Here is a 14,967-nt window from a genome sequence, read left to right as displayed (position 1 = left end):
AGGACATGTCCTGCAAATGCAATAATCTATGGATTACTGATTGCATTTCTTTGTAATTAAAGGGTCTGGAAAATAGACATTAAACGGTTCCAATTGTATTTTGTGTCCAAGAAAAAATGACAATAATCTTCTAGTTAGGCTCAACTTCCTGGTCAGACAGAGGCCTGTATGGGCGTGGACTTTGCACGCTTGACTGGCAGCTCCCTTTCAAGCAAGCTTGCTGCGTTATCATACATGACATTCATCTATTAGATGTGCTTATAGTTCTGCCCTTTAATTACCAACTGTTTAGCTGCTGCTGAAATGTACTGAGCTAATACAATGACTTGGCTAAGATTATAGTTATGCACCTGGCAGTATAATTCATCATATAAATTCAATGACCACCATTATAGGGCTGGGACGACGCGTCGACGTAGTCGACGTAATCGACTACGTCAATACGTCGACTTGCGTAATGTGCGTCGCAAATATATATATTTTTTAAATCTAGCTGCAATTGCGGCACTGCGCCAACGTGGTGGCGGGGGCGCTGTTTCGCAAATAAGTTAGCTTTCGTTTTTGCTAGCGAAATAGCTGATAGTATGTTGACTGCTCAAGGAGAATACATATTTGAAAGTACAGAATGCCTGAGAGCCTTATATTGCATTATATTACATTATATTTTGAATGGTCATCTGGTGCCTGAATATTGTGTTTTCCTTTACATAAATAATGACATTTCCACCATAAATTGATGCAGAAAGGGCACAAATTGGTGCATATCAATTCACCAGAATGCAAGAAGTGTTTGATGTTTAAGGACCCCCAGACAGCCCTGCTTCATGGGTCCCCCCCGATGTCAAACACCACTGGTACCACCTCCGCCTCATTTTGAGCCAGGAAAAACCCTGATGGCCATGTTGGCATTCAAGTTGGCTAAACATAGCAGTGAGTCTGCCCTGTGTCTGGGGCTGTTTGACAGAGGCAGTTACAGTAGTAGTAGTAGTAGTAGTAGTAGTAGTAGTAGTAGTAGTAGTAGTAGTAGTAGTAGTAGTAGTAGTAGTAGTAATAGTAGTAGTAGTAGTAGTAGTAGTAGTAGTAGTAGTAGCAGGTCGCCGAATTAAAGGTGTCTGTGTTTAATTGCGGGCCCACAGACAGCCCCCATACATCAGCTGATCATTTAAAGGGGCGGCCGTCTGAGTAATGTGCATGTCACACGCTGCTTTGTTTTATAAGAGCAGCAGCTATTACCCAGAGTGCTTTATAAAGACACTGTTAAACAGAGAGAGACAATACAGCCATTATTTTGGGGGAAATTAAGTGATACATTAATCGAAGAGTAAAAAATAAAAACCGTTAGACTAATCGCTAAATTTAATCGAAAAAATAATCGCTAGATTAATCGTTAGAAAAATAGTCGTTTGGGACAGCCCTACACCATTAGCATACTGTACACCTGGCACCCTATGGTGAATTATTGAACCAGGGTTCGACAGTAACGCTTGCCCGGAGTAAATACAAAATTCACCGGATTTGTTTGCGCGAGCCAGACAACGCTGCTGGATCCTGGATATTTTTACCTGTGTGCAGGAAGAACAACAGACGGCGCAGGCGCCAGACCAGACTAGATGATCGTGGAATGAAGATATTATTATTATGCCGTCTGTTGTTCTTCCTGCACACAGTTAAAAATATCCAGGACCAGCAACAAACCCGGCGATTTTTTTACTTGCTCCGGACAAGCGTTACTGTCGAACCCTGTGAACACAATAGGCTACTTGTGGACAGGATTCACAGCATGTGTATGACTTACTGATCAGTTGTACCACAATGGTGTTGTCCTCCTTTTCTGATTCGCTGCCGTATTTTCACAATATCCGCCATGTTTAGTTTCTTCCCACACTGGACGTAGCACTGGCGCATGTCGTCATGACCAGAACAAGCAGAAGCATCCATCATTGCCCAGATAGGGAGTTCACAGGGCAGGGAATCCTGTGAATAAAGATGATCAAAATATTAAAACAAGAGTGAAGAAATTTAATCAAAACATATTTTATGTTATTTTTTTTAGCAGAAGTGGAAAACAGTAGCCAAGCTATATGTAGGTCCATATACACACATATATATATATATATATATATATGCATTTTGGACATTTTAGCTGTTTACCAAAACATATTCAAGTTACAGTTATAGAATGAATATGGCCTTAAAGTGCAGACTAAATACCCTCTTTAATTTGAGGGTATTCCTATCCAGATTGGAGGAAGGGTCTAGGAATTACAGCTCTTTAATATGTGGCCCCCTCTTTTTCAAGGGAAAACCAAAAGTTTAGCTTTTTCTGTGTTGACAACACAGCAAATAGGCTGATCATGCCATGATTTTCAAATACCATTTACAGGCCACAGGATAAGAGTGCAGACGAAATGAAAATAGCGAATGAAAGGTAAGAGATTACAGATTTGAATAGATCAAGTTTGTATTGTTACATTTAAAATATATAGGGGTGTAACGGTACAGACACATTTCAGTTTGTGGTTTTGAAGTCACGGTTCAGTACCTTTTCAGTACAGCAGTGTAAAAGTAAGTAAGTAAGTAGGGATGTCCCGATCCGATACTGATATCGGATATCGACCCGATATTGGTCCTGAATGCTGGATCGGGGATCGCACCAGAGAAAAAAAAGGCTCCGATCCGATCCTACTGTCATCCGCAGTCAAACGTATGTGTATAAGCGATGGGGGAATGAAAACAGTGAACAGAAACGCGTGTCGCAGAAATGCTTCACGCGAGTCGCAGAAATGCTTCACGCGAGTCCTATATGCGCTTAAAATGCGCATATCGCTGTGTGCTTCACGCGAGTCCTATATGCGCTTAAAATGCGCATAGCGCTATGTGCCTGACGTCTAACAACATTCAAATGACTCTAACTTCATATTTTTTCGGATTTCAATGTATGACACATCATTTGAAAGCTTATGATCCGTAGTTCCAATCCACAACACGTCGCATTTGTTGCTTTAATAAAGGCTGGCAGTCTTTAATTTAACTGTTGTTGGTGTGGACTATATACTGGGGAGGTATTTGTTATTATTCAGGGGTCAAAAAATGTATACAAATATCGGATCGGTATCGGTATCGCCGATACCCGAAGCCCAGGTATCGGTATCGGTAGTGAAAAAGTGGGATCGGGACATCCCTATAAGTAAGTAAAGCTTTATTTACATAGCGCCTTTCGAACATGAAATGCAATCTTTTACTGAACAAAAAGTGCCATGGATAAGTGGTGGAAAGTGTTTGTGCTTGTTTATAAAGGGCTGGTAACATTTGCTGTCTGAAATGCTGACGAGAGGGAACGAGTAGGCCTACGTCATGTCATGAGTAATTCACTAGGGTAATGTTACAGAGTTGGCTGGTTGACTAGCCAAACAAAGCCACATCTATGAACATGATTGTATTTGATTGTAATGAATAAGTATGTAATAATGATCGTGTATCACTAACGCAGCTCTGTACTGACCATTGTATCTAGCAGCTCTCTGCTTCATTCATCAATCACTCCAACTCCTACCGTCAGGTCGGCGCCTCCGTTGTTGTTCAAGCTAGTGTCGCTTTCCCAGTCTTTGTGTAATAAGTGAACTTGTTGTAATGTTTGCCCTCTAGCACAGTTATAAACTTAATAAATGACTCGTGTTGTCTTCAGTCTCAGCACTGTGTGCGCTTGTTGATCCGCCATCTTAGTTCCACATTCTGTTCGTTGGGCTTCTTCTTCTTCTTCTTCTTCTCAGTTTGAAGGTTTGCGACCAACTTAAGGCGCATTACCGCCACCTAGCGGACTGTGTATGGACCTGTTCGTTGGTCTCACGGGAATAGCTGACGTCTCTCCTAACCTAAGGCATCATATTTGTATTTTGTTTGTGTATCATATTTGTATTTTTAAAAAAACTGTAAAGCACTTTGAATTGCCCCTTGTTGTATGAAAAATTCTATACAAATAAACTTCAGACGTCAGTTATTCTCGCGAGACCAAGGAACGGGATGTGGAACTAAGATGGCGGATCAATAAACGCACACAGTGCTGAGACTGAAGACAACACGAGTCATTTATTAAGTTTATAACTGTGCTAGAGGGCAAACATTACAACAAGTGGTTGTCAACCGCCAATTGAAACAAAGAAGAAGAAGAAGAAGAACATTACAACAAGTTCACGTATTACACAAAGACTGGGAAAGCGACACTAGCTTGAACAACAACGGAGGCGCCGACCTGACGGTAGGAGTTGGAGTGATTGATAAAATGCTGGTGGAAAGCGTCACTTATTCTGTTTGTATCCATATGATGTTAGACTTGGATAAAAGTTGATGACGTTGACAGCGAGAGGAACTATTTATTGTGATTTAACTGCTTTCCAATATGTAGTTGGATCACCGCCAGAATCAGAGATGGTGTTTAAATAGTAACTTGATTTAGACTTTATAATCATGGCAGTACATCTATTTCTGAGCTGAAGGATAGTCTATCAGTACATCTGGCATCAGGACAAGCGTGGTTTCTTCCTGAATTAATTCAGAGAGCTCAGTAAAGTAGCATGGGTTTCTACCTTTTAACTGGAGACAGCTTACCGAAATACACAAAGAGGGAAAAGTGCAGCTCAGCATCAGGAATATAGGAAACACTGGGTAGATCTCACAGATACTAGGGTTGGGCGATTTGACGGTTGTACCGTAAACTCCGGTTTTTGAAAATAGCAACGGTTTTTGTGAATACCACTATAAAACTGTCATAAATCGTTTTATATAAAATAAACGCCTTAATAAAAACGGCCATGCATTTTACACACATTGTTCTCATTACCGTAATTCAAAGCACGAAGTGTAGGGTATTTTCCTTTTGGTCTCTTGAAAAAGAGGGGGCTACATATTAAAGAGCTGTAATTTCTACACCCTTCCTCCAATTTGGATATTAATACCCTCAAATTAAAGAGGGTATTTGAGTCTGCACTTAAGGCCATATTCATTCTATAACTGTAAGTTTTGAAATCTGTATGTTTTACTAAACAGCTTAAATAACAACAATTCTGACAGAGTCCAATATATGGACCTAACTGTAGCTTGGCTACTGTTTTCCACTTCTGATGATTACAAATTACATTTCTTCACTCTTGTTTTAATATTTTGATCATCTTCATTCGTAGGATTCCCTGCACTGCGAACTCCCCATCTGGGCAATGATGGATGCTTCTGCTTATTCAGTGTCAGAGAGCCAGAGGACACACCTTGGGTCCCCTGATGCAGAGACAGAAGGACAGAACCACCGGAAGGACAATCTTATTAGGCTCCAGCCACCACCACTACCACCACCTCCCACCCACAGTAGGAACCATCACTCTCCCAACATTAAAGAAGAGTCCGACTCACCGTGGGATATGTTTTTACGGCACTACATCAAAAACCAAAAGGCCAAAGATGAGATGCTCAGCACAAATGCCTCAGGGCAAGATGCACATGCTCTTAAAGAGAGGCATCGACTCTCTGAAGCACCGAATGACATGGATAGTGACAGTAATGACATGGATAGTGACAGTAATGACATGGATAGTGACAGTAACGCCAGTTCAGCGGTCAAGACTAGAGGTCAAGAGGTCGAAGAGCGCTATCGTGATGACGACATGCGCCAGTGCTACGTCCAGTGTGGGAAGCAACTAAACATGGAGGATATTGTGAAAATACGGCAGCAAATTAGAAAAGGAGTACAACACCATTGTGGAACAACTGATCAGTAAGTCATACACATGCTGTGAATCCTGTCCACAAGTAGCCTATTGTGTTCAATAATTCACCATAGGGTGCCAGGTGTACAGTATGCTAATGGTGGTCATTGAATTGATATGATGAATTATACTGCCAGGTGCATAACTATAATCTTAGCCAAGTCATTGTATTAGCTCAGTATTTACACATTTCAGCAGCAGCTAAACAGTTGGTAATTAAAGGGCAGTCAAGCGTGCAAAGTCCACGCCCACACAGCCCTCTGTCTGACCAGGAAGTTGAGCCTAACTAGAAGTTTATTGTATTTTTTTCTTGGACACAAAATACAATTGGAACCATTTAATGTCTACTTTCCAGACCCTTTAATTACAAAGAAATGCAATCAGTAATCCATAGATTATTGCATTTTTAGTCTAGATGGGCTTTAATTGAACTGGTTGGCTGTCAATTGACCCTGCACTGTTTGTGCCTCCACTGTTTCTAGATGCAGGTCCTCTTCAGCTCATGGAACCATGATTGAACCAGAGTCCACAGAGTCCCCCGGATCTGGCTGTGGTTCTCCAGCCCTGAAAATCACATGGTGGGGTCCAGCAGAGATGGTGGCAGTGAAGCTGGAGGAAGAAGATGTAGAGGGGAATGGTGTGATGGTGAAAGAAGAAGTGGAGGAGAAGAGAGTGATGGTGAAAGAAGAAGTGGAGGAGAAGAGAGTGATGGTGAAAGAAGAAGATGGAGGTGCAGCTGTAATGCAAAAAGGTTTGATGGTGAAAGAAGAAGATGGAGGAGAAGAAATGAGGGAGGAGGGAGTGATGGTGAAACAAGAGGTCGAAGTAGAAGTGGAGATTGAAGACACGGATGGTAAGTCTTTGTTAGGGTCCTAGTTGTGAGGGTCATTGCACTGCTGTAAAATCAATGCTGCCAGTGGCAAGGCAAGTTTATTTGTATGGCACATTTCATACAACAGGGGCAATTCAAAGTGCTTTACATACATTATTTAAAAATACAGCAAGAGGAGCATAGCAAGAAAATAAAAACGACTGAATAAAAGCAAATATAAGAGGTAAATAGATAAAACATTTAATAAGACAATAGTTCATGGATAAAAGACATTGATAGAAGTGTTTAATCATAACTGCTGCAAAACATGAAGGTTTTCAGCTTAGATTTAAATATGTTTAGGGTTTGCGCCTGTTGATTTCTTCAGGGAGTTTGTTCCAGGAGCATGCAGCAGCATGACTGAAAGCTGCTGCACCGTGTTTTGTTTTTACTCTTGGAATTATTAGCTGATTAGTCTTAGCTGACCTTAGGGGCCTTGCGGGAATATAGGGTGGGAGGAGATCTGATATGTATTTTGGTCCAAGACCATTTTCTGTGAGAGACTGGTAGCCAGTGTAGGGATCTCAGGATTTGTGTAATGTGTTCAAATGTATTCATTTTTGTTAGGACCCTAGCAGTTGCGTTTTGGATGAGCTGCAGCTTACGAACAGACCCTTTAGATAGGCCTGTTAGTAGACCATTACCAGGGTTTCCGCGGATCCTTAAAAAGTCTTAAAAAGTCTTAAATTCATGTATATAAAATTAATGCCTTAAAATGTCTTAAATTCATTACAAATGTCTTAAACTGGTCTTAAATACTTTACCCAAACGTCTTAAAATTGTCGGGGCAGGACTATTTAATTTTACTTTTTCTCGCGGCATTTTTCTATTGAGCAAACGTTTAATTTCATTGAGTAGCGCGCAGACTCCTCCCCCTTGCGTTCCTTTGGTTATAGTCAGCTGCAGTGCTTGCTACCTAGCATTAGCCAGTCTGCGAGATGGGGAAGTGCAAGTTCAACGAGAGGTGGCTTGACGACAGAAGATTTTGCGATTGGCTTAAGTCCACCGGCTACCCAGAAGAAGCAAGATGCACTGTGTGTAGGAAAACATTCAAACTCGGCACCATGGGCATTAAGGCGGTTGAGAGCCACCTAAAAAGCGAGAGGCATAAAACGGCTGCTAAGGGCCAACAGCAGACGCCAGGAATCTCCCAGTTCTGCGTGTCTGCCCCGGGCTCAGCGCCCCAGACAACGGCTGCCGCTGCTAGCAGCACTGCTAGCGATCTCAGAGCAACGTTTGGTGGAACACCTACACTGAAATCGGAGATTGTGTGGGTTCTCAATACAGTGGTAAAGCACCAGTCCTACTCCTCCAACGAGGGGATTGGAGATATCTTTCGGATTATGTTTCCCGACTCCCAAATCGCCACTACATTTGCTTGTGGAAAGGACAAGGCGTCATACATAATACGTTTCGGATTAGCTCCTTACGTCAGAAACGAGCTGATCGCGAATGTGAACGAGTCAGTTTTTGTTCTAATGTTTGACGAGAGTTTGAATCATGCCACAAAAAACAAGCAACTCGACGTGCACGTGCGGTATTGGGTCGGCGATCAAGTGGAGTCGCGTTACCTGGGCTCGCAGTTCATGGGACACGCTAAAGCTCAAGATTTACTGCAACACTTCAAGGTAAGTGCATTTTGTCAATGACAAAGTATTAGCTTTACATTAATTTTGGCAGATACTGGCAATGTCATGTAGATTCAGTATAATAGTAGGCGTACCATAGGGAATGATGCGGTGTAGTCTAGTCATTTCCACGTTATAGAGAGCCACAGAGAGGGAGAGGGGACGCGGGAGCGGGCGGGGGGATGGTGGGGAGAGAGAGTATCTAAGGGCGTAGGGAGAGGGAGTAGATGGATGAGTTATAGTTTGTTAACTGAGGATGTGTGCAGACAGAATGTTAAAGTACATTGAACCATTGGCAATCATGCTATTATTATTGTTATTATAATCATCATTATCATCATCATTTATTATTATTGTTATTATTCTCATCATATTCATGTCATTCTCAGGAGTGTGTGGAGAGACTGAACCTGAGGAACATGGTGTCCATCTCCATGGATGGACCCAATGTTAACTGGAAGTTTCTGGAGCTTCTACAGCAAGAGCATGCTGAGCAGTATGGTGGTGCCCAGCTGGTTGTTGTGGGTAGCTGTGGGCTCCATACCCTACACAACGCATTCAAGTGTGGATTCTCCATGTGGCAACTGGAGAAGGTAAGATGATTATAACTATGAGAAGTAATCTTTCATTTGTCCCACAAGGCAAATTGGAATATTACAGCAAGTGGACACTTGACAGGATTTAAAGAGAGCATGAATTTACAGATGTTTCATACTATTAACTCCTAAGTTATTTTTCTAAGGGTTTATGCAATCAAAAGTGTCTGCACACATTATGTGTACAGTTCAGTCATTCTGTCAGTTTAGTTCTGGTATGTGTCTGTGTGTGTGTGGTCTACTGGGGAGCGCTGCTGGTTGAGCAGTCTGATAGGGCAGTGAGGAAGGACCTGCAGTATTGCTCCCTTACACACTTTGTGTCATTCCCCATGAGAGATGATGGCTAATTCAGCATTCTCCTCTCTCCCACCAAGGTGTTGAGAGCAATGCACTTTGTTTTCCACAATACACCAGCGAGGAGGGATGACTTCATTGCCCTCACCAAATCCTCAGTCTTCCCATTACCATTCTGTGGCCATCGGTGGATTGAGAACCTGCCAGTTGTGGAGAGGGCTATAGAGGTAATTAAAATCTTGATTTATATAGCACCTTTCTAAACAAAGTTACAAGGTGCTGCACAATGTATGATAAAATAGACATGCATGATAAAATAATACATACACATGGTGGAATTAAAGGTATGGCCATCACTGGTGAAGTATGTGGATGCAGTGAAGACAAAAAAGTTGCCAAACCCTGGGACAGCGTCATTTGACACCATCGAAGCAGCCCAGCGAGATCCGCTCATCTTGCCCAAGCTACAGTTCTTCATGGCCATCTCAAGGACCTTCACTCCCTTTCTCACAAAGTACCAGACTGACACACCAGTCATGCCATTCCTTGGCAAAGATTTGGCTGACTTGTCCAAGGTAATCAAATTAATAATGAACAATCAACAACAAAAGCAAAACAAGTTGAGTGTGTGTGGGCATGCTGAATGTGTGTGTGAGCAGGGAGAAATGGCAGATGCTACTGGGTGGCTTGATTAATTAAACTCGTCCTTAGTCAATACATAAAATTACTGAAAGATTATGTTTTGGCTAAGTAAAGGTTACTTATCATACTGTTATTGATATATTGCATATGTGATATGATATTATTTTAAATAACTATATAGAAATGCATTTCATGGTTAATGTGGTTATCAAAGGTACTTGCTTTACAATCATCATGCATTTTCTTGTTACCCTTTCAGAGTGTGCTGAGGCGTTTCGTCAAGAGGGAGCATCTCAATGACATCACTCCACTGCAGCTGGTCAGGCTGGATGTCGCTGATCAGAAGAGCTGGGTCAACCCGAAGGAAGCCGACATAGGCCTGGGTGCTGAGGCAGCCCTCAAGGTAATTTAGATGTATTACTTAACTTTATATCAAATGATGGTCCATATACAGGCAGGAGAGAATACTGTGTTAGGCCATTCAGTTGTATTTAAAACACATTACCCATCTGTCAGGACCTCCAGAGAAAGGGGACCGTAGGGGAGCTCACTGCCCTAGAGTTTAGGAAGGACTGCATGACGGGTATGTCAAATATCCTAAAGAAAGTCCAGGACAGGAGCCCCCTGAAGTACCCCATCGTGAGACAGATGGCATGTCTGGACCCCACAGTCATGTACGCCAACCCAGACGGATGCCAGGGAAGAATGAAAAGTCTAGTGCAGAAGTTACTGCAAGACAAGCAGTTGTCTGGAGGTGTCTCTGCTGGTATGAATAGTTAATAGAAAAGCTGGAAATGTTGTCCCTGATTATTAGCCAATGGACAATTGGACATAAGCCTGTCTGCTAATCAGGATTAATCATGTAAATAATATTTCACATATTTCCTTTCATCTGTTTTGTTATAGGTGATGTGATTATCCAACAGTTTGGGAACTTCCTGTCTGTTGAGGCTAAAAACGAGCACTTCTTGTCCTTCCGGCCCATGGAAACCAGGCTTGACGTGTTCCTGCATGGCTACCTCAGCCAACCCTACCCTGAGCTCTGGGGTTTCTGTCAGAAGCTTCTTCTCCTATCCCATGGGCAGGCGACAGTCGAGAGAGGCTTCTCCATTAACAAGGAGGTGGAGACCGTTAACATTCAGGAGGACACTGTCATTGCCCAGAGACTGGTCTGTGACTATGTTGCAGTTTGTGGGGGGGTTGCCAATGTCCCTCTCACCAAGGAGCTGCTAACTTCGGTGGGATCAGCAAGGTCAAAGTACAGAGAACACCTAGACCTGGAGAAGAGGAAGAGGCAAAGCGCTGCACAAGGGCAGAAAAGAAAAGCAGCAGAAGAGCACATCATCGAGCTGAAAAGGAAGAAGCAAACTCTTCTAGTGGTATCTGATTCTCTGGAGAAGGATGCAGACAAGTTTGCTGAGCAAGCTGAGGGGAAGTCCGGCACCTTGATGGCTCAGCTCATCACAAAGTCTAACGTCCTCAGGAAGAGATACAAAGAAAAAATGTGTGATTTGAAAAAAATAGAGGCAGAACTGGAGAGTAAGGCCACAGAATTGAGGCTCATGCCGTGAGTGTGTTAAGTAGATGGGGTTTTTTTGTTAGATGTTTCCGACCAACTAATTGCACTTTTAATTTAATTAAGTTATTGAACCAGAGCTTTTATGTTCAATAAACAAAACAAGTAAACTTGAATGAGTCTCATTGATTGACATGCTATGCTTGTATTGTAGTACAGTGGAATCCCCTAACCATCGCATATATATATTTTTTCGGTCTTAAATTCCATTTAAAGTGGCATTAAAAAGGTCTTAAAAAGTCTTAAATTGAACTTGCTGAAACCTGCAGAAACCCTGATTACAATAATCAAGTCTACTCTAAACAAATGCATGGATGAGTTTTTTTTCAAGGTCTTATTTGGACATGAAACCTCTCATTCTTGTTATGTTTTTCAGGTGATAGTAGGCTGATTTAGTTATCGAGTTCATGTGGCTGTTGAAGTTTAGAGTCTAGAATTACAATAAGATTTCTGACCAGTTTTTTAGTTTAGAGAGAGAATCAAGTTTTGCACTGACTTTCGATCTTTTGTCAGGTTTACCGAATACAATTATCTCTGTTTTGTCCTTGTTTAATGAAGAATGGACAGACTCTCACATGTTCATTCTTCCCACGGGCAGTTCAGTTCAAACCCTGTATGTCTGATATGTTTGGAGACCATGGCGATTATTAAAAGCGGCAATGTAAAGCGTTACGAGACTAAACCCATCTTTTGAGCAGAAACATACACACTCAAATCTGAACCGAGGACATAGAAAATACACGACAGGGCTCGACAGTGCGACTGTTTTGGTCGCATTTGCGAGTGAATATATTTCTGTGCGACTATTGAAATACATTCAATAGCACCAGTGCGACTAAAAGACTGCTGAAGTACTGTCATGCGCAGTCAATCTTATGTGTATAAGCGATGAGGGAATGAAAACAGTGAACAGAAACGCGTGTCGCAGAAATGCTTCACGCCTGTCCTATATGCGCTTAAAATGCGCATAATGGCTTGACGCCAGCTGGTGAAACCGTAAACCACTCGCGTGAAACGGCTATATGTATACTTTGTGGAATAGGTTCATTGTTATTGTTTGAGGCTAACGGTAAGTGATACATGGCTTGTAAATATACTTTAATTTTAGGACATGCTCAAAAGCAAGGACTGTGTGATCATCTAATTATGTGTAGTTATGTGTTTTTAGCATGTTGATGTTCTATCAGCATGTTATGTTATTAAAATACAATTTAGACGTTCGTAGCGCTGTGTTTTGTTAGCCGCTAGCTGTTAGCAGCGTTTGCTTCCGGTTTCATGACAAAGTTTAACCCTGTGCCTGAGGTCGAACAACATTCAAATGACTAACTTCGTCATCTTTTTTCGAATTTCAATGTATGACACGTCATTTGAAAGCTTATGATCTCTAGTTCCAATCCACAACACGTCACATTTGAAAGTGTTTATGTAATTTTTTTACATTTTTGGCACATTTTTTTGGGCTGCTACCCACACGTTTAGCTGTGTTACTCATTCCACGAATGCATGATCCTTACAAGTTGTGCCTCGTTGTAAAGGTGACTAATCAGGCTTTCCAACGATATAAAATACAATACCAATTGGTATTATTAAAGGGGAGGAAGAATCGACTGAAATAATGTTTCCAAACTTTTTTTGAGGGGTTTATATCAACATACAAGCATGTGTTTTTGTTACTGAACTCTTTTTTAAAATAAATTGTACAATAGTTGGACACTTAAATGTCTGCTTGACATAATTTTTTCCTAGACATCTGCTTTCAGAGCCTGTTATTAATTACATTATTACTAAACCAATAATAATCAAATGCAGAGACAATTGTGTAATATGATAAAGAGTAGATACATTTCTATTCATAGCTTTCATGTGACGTCACAGCATAGTGGAAACGCCCACCTGACAGGCAAAAGGCACTTTTTGCGGGCAAAACCCACGGGCAAAACCCACTTTTTGCGGGTTAATAACTTTGATTTCCCGTGGGTTAGGAAAATAATTCCAACGTGTCCGGATAGAGTAGAAGACAGGGAATCCAACACTATTTGAATGGAGTCGATCCTCCACTCCTATCACCGTGGACACAGCAAGGAGCGAATTCCCGGATATAAATATTCCCTCGCCTCGCTGACAGCGGGAGTTGGGAGTTTCGTCCAGCAGCCGGTGAACGCCCGGTTGATCGAGTTTCATATTAAAAGTATATCTTCTCGGGGTGTCAGCGCGGTGGTTAAGGGCTCAAAATGACCGTATACTGATGGTGAATTTAGCAATAATAGTCTTATGTTTGTACCACCTCCATAACCGGTGTTATTCACGGGAAAAGCCGGTCAAGGAGGCACCCTTTGCAGGTCAATAACTTTGATTCTCCGGGGGTTAGGAAAATAATTCCAACGTGTCCGGATAGAGTAGAAGACATGGAATCCAACACTATTTGAATGGTGTCAATCCTCCACTCCTATCACCGTCGTGTATCTTGATAGTTCTTCATGAGTGAGGTGGTCTAAATAGTAGGCAGCCATGTTGAGCGATGTTGCTATGATACTTTTTGCCCGTCAGGTTGGTGGTTGCTAGGGAAGAAACTAGGGCTGCACGATTAATCGATTTTAAATCGAAATCGCGATTTGAAATGACGCGATTAGCTAATCGCAAAGCCTGCGATTTGCCTGCGATGTTTTTTTATTTTTTTTATTTTTTTTTTTGCCATTTAGCAGACGCTTTTTTAATCCAAAGCGATTTGCAATTACGAATTACAGGGACATTCCCCCTGGAGTAACTGAGGGCTAAGTGCCTTACTCAAGGGCACACTAGTAGTGGTGTGGTTTCAGGCGGGATTTGAACTCACAACCTTCCGATCACAAGTCCAACTCACTATGTGTTTCTCAACCCTCTCCTCGGGGCGCCCCAGCCGCTCCACATATTTGATCTGTTCCACCACCAGCACACCTGATTCAACTAATCAAGTCCAAATCATAATTGCTTTGGACTTGATTAGTTGAATCAGGTGTGCTGGTGGTGGAACAGATCAAATATGTGGAGCGGCTGGGGCGCCCCGAGGAGAGGGTTGAGAAACACCACTACCCGTATGGGATACGTCATACAGCGCGTCGGATTCAACGTCAATGAACGTAAAAAAAAAAGACACTTGTTGAGAGAAACAAAATGATGTTGCTGTTTAAAAAAAACATAAATAAATATGTTGTCCCAATTCATATCTTTTAAGTTCTCATCCTTGCATTAGAATTAGAGCAGTTAATAGTTTGATGGTATCATGTGGTAATGCTCTCTGAAAATAGGTGATAGATAGATTCATCCAATCACCTGCCAAGTATTTTTTGAAAGTACCTGCCCTTTTCCAAACAGCTTCCAATTAAGCTTTCCTAGATGGTTGTGTGAAACAAACCACCTGAGTCAGGTTAGTAATGCTCCATCACATGTTTTAATCTGAAGCTTGATTTTAAAGCAACCCAACTTTAAAGCAACCCAATGTAAGTTTAGTTCTTTCACTCGTAGCTCGGGCTGTGGGGGTGCTAGAGGAGGGAGCCTCTAAGTCCCCTGAAGACGTACAAACAAACTGCACGTTGATACGACCTTCCTAGCCGGAGATATGGCCACACTT

General features: G+C 41.9%; 1 protein-coding gene across 1 annotated transcript; it reads left to right on the top strand.

The window, feature by feature from the left end:
• Positions 1-7,413: 7,413 nt before the first annotated feature.
• LOC308164009 (uncharacterized protein) lies at positions 7,414-11,355 on the top strand (the record flags this gene model as incomplete). The annotated part of the gene is made up of 6 exons (XM_080538175.1): positions 7,414-8,845; positions 9,223-9,369; positions 9,487-9,717; positions 10,044-10,187; positions 10,301-10,550; positions 10,691-11,355. The coding sequence occupies exons 1-6, from the start codon at positions 8,672-8,674 to the stop codon at positions 11,353-11,355; spliced, it is 1,611 nt and encodes a 536-aa protein (XP_080394301.1). The 5' UTR covers positions 7,414-8,671.
• Between the last annotated feature and the right edge of the window lie 3,612 nt (positions 11,356-14,967).

Source organism: Nansenia antarctica (genome assembly GCF_963989245.1).
Source record: "Nansenia antarctica genome assembly, chromosome: 8".
Taxonomy (NCBI): Eukaryota; Metazoa; Chordata; class Actinopteri; order Argentiniformes; family Microstomatidae; genus Nansenia; species Nansenia antarctica.
Note: the sequence above shows the minus strand (reverse complement) of the source record. Positions and strands in the feature narration are given on the sequence as shown.